General features: G+C 40.3%; 1 protein-coding gene across 1 annotated transcript in view; it reads left to right on the top strand.

Moving 5' to 3' along the window:
- Positions 1-13,169, top strand: part of ADGRV1 (adhesion G protein-coupled receptor V1) — a 786,618-nt gene that overhangs the window by 430,582 nt on the left and 342,867 nt on the right. The window contains exons 80-81 of the mRNA XM_033919809.1: positions 2,053-2,302; positions 7,405-7,544. Of these exons, the coding sequence (XP_033775700.1) occupies positions 2,053-2,302; positions 7,405-7,544 (390 nt within the window). The remainder of the gene's footprint in view (positions 1-2,052; positions 2,303-7,404; positions 7,545-13,169) is intronic.

Here is a 13,169-nt window from a genome sequence, read left to right as displayed (position 1 = left end):
CCTCATCTAAGAAATGTATTTGATTGGTGAGGCAAGATTTCCCTTGATTAAATCCATGTTGGCTTTCATTCACTAATCCTTACCAATGTATATACGTACTCAGTAATTTTTTTCCTTTTTAATAGTCTCTGCCATTTTACCTGACACTGATATCTGGCTCACTGATCTGTAATTTCCTGAATCACCTCTGGACCTTTTTAAAAAAAAATTGGCATTACACTCTCAATATTCCGGTGCCATGCTTGATTGCAAAGATAAATTAAATATTGCTAACAATAGCTCTGTAAGTTCATTTTTCAGTTCTGTTAGTACTCTGTATACCATCCAGACCAGGAGATTTGCTATTCTTTAATTTATCAAATTGCCCTATTACATCTTTTAGATTTACAGAGATTTGTTCTAGTTTCTTTGACTCATCAGCATTCAATATAATTTCTAGCACTAGCATCTCCCCCATATCTTCCTTGGTGGAGACTGGGTAAACACTGGAATCAGCAGTTAGCAGCTAAGCAAACGCGAAGACTCCTACGTGATGCAGAGCAAGTTTCGTTTTTGCTCTGCATCATGTATGAGTCTTCGCGTTTGCTTAGCTACTAACTGCTTATTCCAGTGTTTACCCAGTTGTTATATATCAGGTTTCTTTGTATTGACATACTCTAGGACCCCTGAGGAAGGAGTGTTTCTTTGAAACATGGACCGTGTCAGGGCTGGGTTCATCAATCCTTTTGGATATAAACTGTTTTATGATTATATTTTTATATATATATATTTATGTAATTTTTCAAAATTGCGTATTAAAGACTTGGAGGGACATAATAAGGGACATAATAAAAAAAAGTCTAAGTCCTCTTTTGGCCTAAGGCCCTAAACGTTGAAAGTAGAAGCAGGGAAAATGTCCATTCTCAAAAAAAACGTCCAAAAGGAGGTTTTTTTAATAATGGCCTGCCTCTACGTTCAGCTGTTTAAATGCCTAGATCACCACTACGTCTACACTTAAGATATATAATAAACCAAAAAAAAAAGCCTAAGTCCCAAATGCCCAAAACCAGGCCTTTTAGGCAAAGGAGGAGCCAGTCCTTCGCCTAAAAGCTGGTTTCTGTAACCGGTATCTGTCAAAAACAACACCGGTTACAGAATACACCCCCCCCAGCAACGATCGTGGTAGGAGAGATGGCTCATCTCCCCTGCCGCAATAGCGATTGCCCACCCCCCCGAACCGCGGCACTTCGGGGTGAGGATCACGGCAGGGAAGATGCCCTGCTGCGATCCTCACCCCGAAGTGCAGCGGTTCAAGGGTTGGGCGATCACCATCGCGGCAGGAGATAGTTGCAGTAGGCGGTAGGCAGGTTGCTGGGGCCACTGAGCTGCTGCGATCAGCTCAGCAGCCCCTTTTTCGGCACTTATACCTGTTTTGACTTAGTCTAAGTCAAAACATATATGTACCAACTAGGCAACCTGCCTAAATCTTTGGTTATACCTGCTGTACGCCTATATCTAGGCCCACCTCCCACCCTTTCCCTTCCTCTAAAAGCGCCTCTTTTCGCTCTATGTGTTTAGAGGCAGGGGAAAGGCCTAAGCTGGTATTAGATATGTCTAAAACCAGCTTTGGTTATGGGTACTTGGACGATCAGGCTTTTTGATCGTCTAAATATCCATTTAGGCCACTTTTTAGACTTTTTTAAAATTATTATGAGCCCCTTGATATCTTGTACATCATCACTGCAGTTTTTTTTTCCTTTGTCTTTCAACTTGACTTTTTTACTGTAGTTCTGTTGGATTCTTTGTTTGTTGTTTACCCTCCTGAAGAAAGCATGAAAACATTTTGTTTATATTTCTCAAAGCAAAATAGCGTGAGATATCAAAATGTTTCTTGATTAATACAGTATGTTCCCACAAAGCAACACAAATGTTAGTTTCTAGTAGAGATCTATCTATAATGTCTGTAAATACTGTATATAAAGATACAAATTCTAATAGAATCTATCTATATGCATAGAATTGAAAACTGTACATGAATCTGACACAAAGGATTAATTCTATTTTAATCAACAGGGGCAAAACAATTCTTGACAGCTGCCCATATCTTTCAATAAGTGCCTACCACTGGTACCCACAGCAGATCAATGGATACAAGTTTGATGGAAAGAGTGGGGATTCCTTCCGAATTCCTGAGCACTTCTTGGATGTCCCACTTGACCTCAACATGAGCAGAGATAAAGATTGCAAATTTGTATCTTTCGTGGAGTACAGCAGCCAACAGTGGTTTTTAACCCATAATAAAGAAACTGCTTTGAATAACAAGGTAGGAGAATAGACATTAAAATGCATATAACTAGATGAAAGCTGTAGATGTCTCAGGTAAGTAGATATAACCCAACAGAAGAGTTTAATCAAAAACCTTGTTTGTATAATCATTGCCCCATGGTCTCATTTTTGTTAGTTTTTGATCTTAAAAATATGCCCAGTGTTCTGAATGGAAGTGATCAACTGTGCTACAATCCACTAATCTTCACAAAATATTGATACTTCCCTGATTGCTTTAAATCAGGGGTGTCAAAGTCCCTCCTCAAGGGCCACAATCCAGTCCGGTTTTCAGGATTTCCCCAATGAATATGCATGAGATCTATTAGCATACAATGAAAGCAGTGCATGCAAGTAGATCTCATGCATATTCATTGGGGAAAACCTGACTGGATTGCGGCCCTCGAGGAGTGACTTTGACACTACTGCTTTAAATGGACATAACAAACTCAACATTTTATCTGCCCCATCTAGGTTCAGGAGAGTAAAATGTCTGGACTGGCTCTTATTCCAAACTCTGCATCAGGAGGCACAATCTGGCACAGTAAATGTAATTTAAGGATATCCATTACAAGTACCTTGCAGGAACCAAAATTGTAGCAAAATTTCATGTTACCAATCTCAGGGCAATCAGTGGCTACCCCCATGTCTATCTCAATAGTAGACTATGGATGAGAATTAATTAAAGAGATGTTAAAATATAATCCAGTCGTTTCATACTGCTTTTGTTTGCAATAAACTTGTAATGAAGTGACTCTGCATTGCTTTTTTATTTTTATTATTTTATTTTTATGATTTTCCTTCAGAAATGGTTAATTTTTATGTTTAAACAATTTTATTGATGACAACGCAACCGCCAATTAAGATAACAAACACTGCCAACAACAGAATTAACATTTACAACCAAGAGGCTGCTATTCCAGGCATCAAAGTTTCCATAATAACAGGCTACATAACCCACCCATCCCCCCCCCACACACACACACACTGACTAAATTTTGTACTGAACAAGACATGTTGCTGACCAGCTATCAGACATATTATTCAAAAACAAAAATTTATATGTTTTAAAAAAAAAATCAAAAGAAACTAACCCTCTGGACCAGGGATGTCAAAGTCCCTCCTCGAGGGCTGCAATCCAGTCGGGTTTTCAGGATTTCCCCAATGAATATGCATGAGATCTATTTGCAAGCACTGCTTTCATTGTATGCTAATAGATCTCATGCATATTCATTGGGGAAATCCTGAAAACCCGACTGGATTGCGGCCCTCGAGGACCGACTTTGACACCTGTGCTCTGGACTATACAGTAGCCAATAAGTCCAAAAATCTGTGAATAAATCAGTAATTGGCTTAACTGAAGAATTTCCTACAGGGAGATTGTTACAACTTGAAAGAATGATCTTGCAAAAAATAATTATAAAATATTCTTAGGAAATGATATAATATAATGTAAAGTATGAGAGGCCTCAGTATGAGCTCTTGGAATACAATCGAAAGGCGTTGAGCTCGGGCAGTGACTCATGGATGACTAGCATCAGACCGAAGTCTCAATAACCACTACCTCATACATCATTAGGCCCTTGCTGTGCAAACCACGCTGGAATAAAGTGCATAGATATTCAAGTATAAACAATCATCCCTGGGAAAAAAACACTTACAAAACTATACAATAACTCCAAAGAAACTACCTGTGTTAAAGTGCAAATGCAAATAGATATGTGAAGGTTCTTTATAAATAGAAAATTGATAAAATGATAGAAGACCCCTCAAACATATATATATATATATATATATATATATATATATATAAATTAGAAACAGGAATGAAAGAGAAGAATGGCCTAAGTTACAAATTCATTCATAAAAAATATACCGTAAATATTATAAACATCAACTAATAAGAGAAATATAAAATTAACATTCATAGCATAATTAGGAAAGATAATTATAACTAAGACACATCAAGGAGCAGGAAGTGCAAAATAAGAAGCAAACCTCCAGATTTTATATATGTTGCCCAAAATTGTATACACAAATTTAGGCACATGCCTGACTTGCATGTATAATTTAATTGAGTAATGAGTGAATTAGCACTAATAATTGGGTGCTAACAATAAATTATTGGAATTAATCGGTAACAATGAGAACTTGCATGTGCATTTTCCTAAATATTTTTCTATAAATGTGCGTGTGTAAATTCTTTTAGCATGCAGCTGAAGAGGGGGCATGGTCATGTGAGTGGCATCGGTAGGTTAGGGGCATTTACTAAAGATGCACACGGTATTATAGAATTTAGAAGATCCACATCTAATTTATGCACAAGGATTTACTGGTAAACAGCACTCAATTTGAAGTTCCGTTTATAGAATACTGCTTAATGTGCATTTTGTCAGTGCACAAATCTGGGTATCATTTTCTGAATCTAGTCCAAAATGCGTAAAAACGTTATAGTAGAATTGCTGCAAAAAGGATTATTCACAAAAGGATTATTGATTCAGTGGTGAGAGGAAACAAAAAAGGCCTGCTCAAGTAAGTGGGTCTTCAAAAGTGATTTCAATTTCTACAGTGAAAGCTTCATGTCTTAGATTTGAAATAAGTGCATTCCAGAGGGATGGATCCGCCACCATAAAACACAATGATCAGGCTAAATAAGATCTTAAACAAATAGGAGAAAATATTTTTTCATTCAGGCTCAGATTCTCGAAATAGTGCTGATTTTCCAGGCGCCAGCAGCTGCCTATACCTTCATTAAAAATAACCATCCAAATAACTGGGTTAAAAAAAGGTTTGGACATTATGAAGATATTCAGTGGCTTTCTCCAGTGGTTAAGTAGAAGTCCAATGCACTATCCATTGTGCAATGAAGCCATCCTTGAGGTTAAGTAGCATGGAATCTTGATACTGTTTGAGACAGACTGGATTCCAGGACTAGGAAAAGGCTTTGGATGTCAAAAAATGCACTAGACTTTGGGTGATAAACCCTTTACCTGGGTTTCTGAGCAGCGGTTTTAGAATTTATGAAGGGCGTTCAATAATTTATCTACCTCAGTAGGAAAGAAGAGTTTTCATCAAAGTTTGTTTTATTTTTCAGCTCCATACACTTCATCCACTTTTCCTGCAATGACTTTAACCCCTTTGAAACAAATTCTTCTGTTTGACTTTCAAACCAGGATGCCACAGCTTCCTTGACATATTCATCACTTGAAAACTGATTTCCATGGAGAGATTTCTTCAAAACTCTGAACAGGAAATAATCAGAGGAAGCCAGGTCAGGACTGTAGGGTGGATGGTTCAGCTGTTGAAGCCCACATTCTTGGATGGCAGCCTGTGACTGTTGCGACATGTGTACTGATGCATTGTTGTGAAGAAGCTGTTTTCCTCATCTTTTCTCCTTGATTGACTCTCGCAAAGCAATTATTATGTTGGCGTAACTCTCCCTGGTTATGGTTATCTTGTGTGGCATGAACTCCAGAAGCAAAAGTCCTCCATCATCCCAGAAGACAGTTGGCATGACTTTGCCTGCACATTTTTCTGTCTTGAACTTTTATGGGGTGAAGAATGACTTGTGCTTTTACTGCATTGACTCCATTTTGAACTCAAGATCTCTGCGATAGACCCAAGTCTCATCTCCAGTCACCAAATAATGAAAAACATTAATTTGGTCTTCATGGAGCATCTCCAAGTTCTCCTGATATCATTGGAGCTTTGTGGCCTTCTGACATGGCTTCAAAATTATTGGAACTCATCTTGTACTAACTTTGGACATGCCCAACTTTTCATTTTTCCAGACTTTACCTGCCAAGATGCCCATTTCTTCAGCTATGTGGGAAACCTTAAATCGTCTGCTGAAAAAATTAAATCCTCGGCTTTTTTGCACATTTCTGTGGAAGTTGCTTCCACATGCCATCCAGTGTGAGGGTCATCTTCAATGGACTCTCTAACCAGGGCAGGATTAACCAATAGGCCAAGTAGGCACGTGCCTAGGGCCTGAAAAGGTCAGGGGGGCCCGATGAAGGAGGGCATCAGAATTTCTTTTTCCAAATGATGATGGGCCCCTCCAGCATCGATCGGCAACACGCCCCCTCCCCCATCGATGGAAAGTAAGATAAGCAAGCAACGTGGGTAAGAAAGGCAACAGGAACTGTAATTGTGCAAGCGGTGCTGCTTGCCCAAAGCTTCCCTCTGACGCAGCTTCCTGTTTCCGCCTGGGCGCATGGTGGGTGGAGCGGGGCAGGGGGCCCAGTGTACTTGTGTGCCTAGGGGCCCTCGACGAATTCATCCTGCCCTGTCTCTACCCCACTTAAACTGCTTGCTACAAAATTTTATTTTGTAACATGATGGGGCAGACTCACCATAAACCGCAGTCATACGTTCATGGATCTCCTTTGGTTTTTTCCCCTTCTTTTGTGAGAAATTTTATCACTGAACGATGCTCCAAATCTAGCAGTTTCTTTTTTTTTTTCCAATTCTCTATTCATTTTTTCATCTTACATCAAGTATATAATATTACATCAATTGAATCATACAAATCACTTGAAATTCTTTCTATTATCATCTTAAATACATAAATTATCCCCCTCCCCCACCCACCCTTCTCACAGTTTCATACTTGATTTGCACGACATCCTGTGTCTTGCAATGTTAGACTCAAATTGAGCCACAACTGTGCATGAGTAACCTTGAGACAACATGCACAGACTTGTTTCAACACACTTGCTACGTTTTTTTCCATACTCAGGTAGATAAATTATTGAATGGCCCTCGTATCATATGTGTAAGGTTTGCTGGACCAGCCTCAGTTGTTTAAGGTTACTATGCGTGTTTACTGCACTATGGGGTCCTTTCACTAAGGCACACTAGCCATTATAGTACGCACTAAATGCTAATGCGTCCATTATATTCAATGGCTGCGTTAGCGTTTAGCGCGCGCTAATATTTAGTGCACACTAAATCGGCTAGCACGCCTTAGTAAAAGGATCCCAATGTGAAATGAAGGCTTCTATTTGCCAGACTAATCAGCTCTCACATGCCTTTAGGCACAAAAATGACTATCACAAACACACTCAGTTTATGAACTAATGTGATTTTATACTTTTCCAGATATTTTCAGTGAGCTTAAGGGATCATGTTTTCCATCCATTAACCAATAATAATGTCGTTGTCTATCGGATCTATGCTGCAGGGAGTCGGATTGTTCCCCACATGTCTCGATGTCTCTTTTGGAATTGGGCAGCAGAAAGGTAATGCTCCTGGTCAAGATTTTATACTCCTATACCAAAAATTACTAATTTTTCCTAAACTGACATACACTTTCCCCTCCGTATTTGCGGGGGTTAGGGGCAGAGCCGGCCTGCGAATATTAAAAACCCATGAATAATATTTGGGCCGGTTCCGCCCCTACCCCCCGCTTCCCCCGGCTATTTTAAGCCCTGAAAGCCCCCCCCCCTTAAGCCTTACCTGGTGGTCTAGCGGGTTTTCAGGCAGGAGCGATCTTCCCACGCTCCTGCCCCGTGCAGATCGCTCACAGAAAATGGCTGCCTTGAGCTCCTGTAGACTCTCGAGCCATTTCCTTTGAGCGATCTGCACGGGGCAGGAGCATGGGAAGATCGCTCCTGCCCCAAAAACCTGCTAGACCATCAGGTAAGGCTTAAGTGGGGGCTTACAGGGCTTAAAATAGCCCAAAAAATTAAAATAAATTTTTAAATTTAAAACCACAAATAAGCGAATCCGTAGATAACAGAATTTGCGAACATGGAGGGGGAAGTGTACTACCGTCTGAAAAAGAATAGCTGCAGAGTGGAGTAAAACTATTTAAAAGAATGGGGATGTGGGGAACAGTACTTTCTTTCCAAAAGCTGGAGAGGTACAGTATGCTTAATTGGGGGTCATAGGGCCACAGCTATGACTTTGTGCAAATTTTTTTTAAAAAAATTTATTATGGCACGGATTCTCTATAGGGCACTGATATTGGCAACTGCCTAAAAACAGCCACCGATTATGTGTCACTCACATGATGGCACCCTATAGAAAATTGCACCTCTGTGAAAGATAGGTGCTGAAAATGGAGGCCAGGGTTTTCTGGGCCTACATTTCCGGTGCCTATCATTGGTGTGAATTGTGTCTATGATGGCATTTTAAGCCACCTAACGACACTTCCAGTGTTAGCCATTCCCATAGTGGCATTCAGCAGCCTAAAGCGCCTACATAGGTGCAATTCTGGCATGTATTATTTAGGTGCCAGAAGGCGCTATAATAGTGCTATTTTTTGCCATTTTAAAATGTGTTAATTAACGTAGGGTTCCTTTTACGAAGGCGCGTTAGCAGTTTAACCCGCGTAATAGCGTGCGCTAAACTGCCGGCCGCACTAGCCGCTACCGCCTCCTCTTGAGAAGGCAGTAGTTTTCCGGCTAGCGCGGGGGGTAGCGTATGATTAAAAGTTGCGTGCGTTAAACCTAACGCCCCTTCATAAAAGGAGCCCTTAGATGCAGGTAGGGCACCTACCAGCGCCTAAATTTAAGCTTCATTTCTAAAATTTCCCCCTTAAGTCAATATATTTTGGTTAATTCTTCCAATCAAATTTATTGTACTCTATAATTTAGTTGGAATGTGCAGTTTCCATGACACCCATGTTGACTTGGGAAAAGTTCAATAAAATTATGAAGACTAAACTCAAAGGGTTTTTTTTGTTCACACTATTACATAGACTATTAATTTGAATAGATAAAATTGTGTAAGCAATTGTATTCTACCTGTATTTTAATTTGGTGTGCAAATGCTATATACATTTCTTTTTAAATCAGAAACTACCTTTCAGAGAATTTATAGAATGTGGTGCTTTGGTAGATTATATGCATATTTGGCCAGCTATTACAATTTTACCAACTGCCATCATAACACTTGAAAATTCAGATCATTGTCTTTTATAAAAACTATTTGAAATGCTTTGACATAATCATAAATTCATCAAGGCTCATTTTAAAAAGGCCGCACAAATCAGATTTGAGACATCAAAGTCAGGATGTGCCATGTTCTACTAGCATTTTAGAACAAGATATGCTCATGTAGACCTTTTCTTAAATGCACCGAACAATCCATTATTAAGAAAGTCACTGTTTATCCATAAGGTTAAGTGGTATGGAATCTTTATACTTTTGAGATTCAGTCAGGTATTTGTGAACTGGACTGGTCACTGTGTAGGAATAGAGTGTGTGGCGCAGTGGTTGGATCTACAGCCTCAGCACCCTGGGGTTATGGGTTCAAACCCCACACTGCTCCTTGTGACCTTGGGCAAGTCACTTAATCCTCCATAGCCCCAGGTACGTTAGATAGATTGTGAGCCCACCGGGACAGATAGGGAAAATGCTTGAGTACCTGATTGTAAAACCGCTTAGAAAACTTTGATAGGCGGTATATAAAATCCTAATAAACTTAAACTTATTTGCTGCTTAAAAATGTGATACTGAAATAGCACCACCTGCCCCACCACCACTGGCAGGAATGTAGGTAAGAACATAAGACTTGCCATAATGGGACAGACCAAAGGTCCATCAAGCCCAGTATCCTGTTTCCAACAGTGGCCAACCAAGGGCCCAAGTACCTAGCTAGATTCCAAGTAATAAAACAGATTTTATTCTGTTTATCCTAGAAATAAACAGTGGATTTCCCCAAGCCATCTCAATAGTGGCCTATGGACTTCTCTTTTAGGAAATTGTGCAAATCTTTTTTAGCCGGCGCTGCTCCAACAACACGCGCACCACGTACAAGCATGCAGGACGTCCTGCATGCTTGTACGTGGTGCGCGTGTTGTCGGAGTGGTGCCGGCTTGACGGGGGGAGTTCAGAGGTCCTGCGCATATGTCTGGAGGATGGCCGGCTTGAATTGGAAGCCGGGAGGCGCTGATGGATGGCAAAGGCATCGGCCAAAGAGAGAGGAGAGCCACATGGGGACCCCGAGGAAAGGAAGCCACCACACTGCAAGGGCTGCAGCGCCCGCAGCCAGGTACCCACCCCTGGGCCACCGTAGTGAGAGTTTGTGTAGCGAGTCAACACTCGTTTTGCGAGACAAAAGTTTGCTGTGTTTTGCTCATCTTGCAAAACACTCGCAAACCGAGGTTCCACTGTAGTTCTAATCAGGCTTCAACATGCCTCTATGTAAGAAAGCTTATAGTCTCAGTTAAACAGAAAACAACCTTTTCTGACACTTCAAATATTTCCAGAACAAACAATTCAGTCTAGAGGCTTTGGCAGATTTTTCTTATAATAATAATAATAAAAAAGAAAATGTTTCTCCTTTTGGAACACAGAGGAAAGATTGTTTTGCCTCCTTTCACAGTAGCTACAGTAGATCCAGGAAGAAATGCTACCAGCCTCTGATTTTGGGCAAATCCTATAACCTCTCATATAAGGACAGACTAAAGAGGTTAGGACTCTTCAGTCTGGAAAAGAAATGGCTGAGGGAAGATATGATCAAAGTCTGCAAAATCCTGAGTTGCGTAGAATGGGTACAAGTGGATCGATTTATTTTTTTTTTTAACTGCATCAGGATTTACAAAGAGTAGGGGACACTCAATGAAGTTAAAGGAAAATACTTTTAAAACCAATGGGAGGAAATATTTTTTCACTCAGAGAATAGTTATTTATTTTTTTCTAAAATTTCTAGGCTGCTTTAACCAAACGGTTAACAATTAGAACATTCACAATAGTTCAAAGACAGTACAATTACAAAATACATTCAATTACACTGCAATCACATAATAATTTAATCCACTGAAAATAACATCAAAAGCTGGAGAAATATAATGCAATAATCGCAGTTCGGGTTTCTTATTAAATATGCCTGCTAGCTAAGTTTCAGAGAAAAGCCTCCACATACAGTTGTGTCTTCAACATTTTTTCAAAACTGTAAATGGCCAGGACAGGTCCTCAGATTGCCAGGGGGAGGGGGAATGCCATAATTTTACTCCCGTTATACTAATGTGTTAACAAATTATATGAGGACGCACAACATATAATAAGTTCATATAATGATTCAAAATGTTGTGTGATCGTGGTGCCGAGGTACCCCCCCCCCTCTTCAAGCCTGGTCTCAGCGTGGCTGCACTTTTCAAGGTTGTATTGTTTGTTCCCCTGATAAGCCAAACATTGGTGAAACAAGGTTGCTTGTTGGAAAGATTAGAGAAGATGTGACAGCGTTGGAGCTCAAATCGTCTTTTGTCAGCTACGTCCTTGAACGCGTCTCCGGGTGACTTTTTAAACTTGAGCTGTTCTGTGTAGTAGCACAAACTCTACTTACTACCAAAAGTAATTTTTGATACTGTAACGTAATACAATAGGAACACCAGAAGTCTAGCTAGTAGACTAGAGTGAAATTATAAAAAGCAGTTTTGATTTGTACCTTTTGGTTCTATACTGCTACATTAGTCAGGCTTTTTCTCCCTCTTTTTGGGCGCGTGCTGGGTTTGAAGAGGGGGGTACCTCAGCGCCACGATCACACAACATTTTGAATCATTATATGAACATAATTTTACTCCCACCATGGGCAGCATTGCCGTTCTAGATTTAGCAGAGTTAAGCTCTGGAATGTGTTGCTAGAGGATGTAGTAAGAGTGATTAATGAAGCTAGTTTTAGAAAAGGTTTGGACAAGGTCCTGGAACAAAAGGCCATAAACTGCTTGCCCTGGATCGGTGGCATGGAATACTGCTACTATTTGGATTTTTGCCAGGTACTTGTGACTTAGATTTGCTTCTGTGAAGATGGGCTACTAGGCTAGATGGACCATTGATCTAACCCAGTGAGGCTATTCTTATGTTCTTATGTTTTCAGCTACAAAATTAGATTGTACTTACTGTACCTGGATGTAACTCACCTTGAGCTATTAATGGAAAAGTATGAGCCAAATCTCATCTCCCAATAAAGTTCCTTCAAGTCATTTTGTGAGACAGAGCAATGCGTTGTAAGTTCAGACAAGCCACCATCACTTTTATTTGTTTCCATTCCCAATATGGCAGTGTGTTCTGGCAAAAGATGGTGTAAGTGTGAGGGGAGTGTGTGGCGCAATGGTTAAAGCTATAGCCTCAGCACCCTGAGGTTGGGGGTTCAAACCCACGCTGCTCCTTGTGACCTTGGGCAAGTCATTTAATCCCCCCATTGCCCCAGGTACATTAGATAGATTGTGAGCTTGCCAGGACAGATAGGGAAAAATGCTTGAGTACCTGAATAAATTAATGTAAACCGTTCTGAGCTTCCTTGGGAGAACGGTATAGAAAATTGAATGAATGAATAACATTATAAGAAATTCAGCAAGTTAAAGCTGCCTGGATTCTCACTGCTGTTCCCTAATTTATTTCAGTGTCATTGTGTTCTCACTGCTGGCTTCTATAGAGTGAGACGAGGAAGATGTTTGCATTTTGCAGTAATACTATCCTAGCTGTAGCTTCTTGCTGAACTCTGGTATCTCCTGCACCTATCAGGAAGGAACCGGAATGACACCAGAAGTTTCTAGAGAAGAGTAGAACTGTATAGAATAGTTGGGGAGTTCCTGGAAGCAGGTAGAAGGAAGGAGTGCCTTAATCACCAGGAAGGGTTTGGTGGCAGCACTAGCCCTCCCTCTGAGAATATAAACTCATTCCCATGCCATCCTAAATTGTTTTCAGTCCTGTCTCCTACCTCTAACCTTCATTCACAGGATGATCCCATCTACAATGTCTACAGCAGCATCCTGAATTAGAAATCAGCCTATCATACCCAGAAGGGTTGACAACACAGAGGCACTTATCCAAGAGTAATGATTCATAGGGATTAGAGACAAGAACCAGAACTAGCACATACAGGCAGTTGCTACTTTGTTTTAATGTAGAGGATAGGGG

Source organism: Geotrypetes seraphini, chromosome 1 (genome assembly GCF_902459505.1).
Source record: "Geotrypetes seraphini chromosome 1, aGeoSer1.1, whole genome shotgun sequence".
Classification (NCBI taxonomy): domain Eukaryota; kingdom Metazoa; phylum Chordata; class Amphibia; order Gymnophiona; family Dermophiidae; genus Geotrypetes; species Geotrypetes seraphini.
This window is presented reverse-complemented; position numbering and strand designations above follow the sequence as displayed.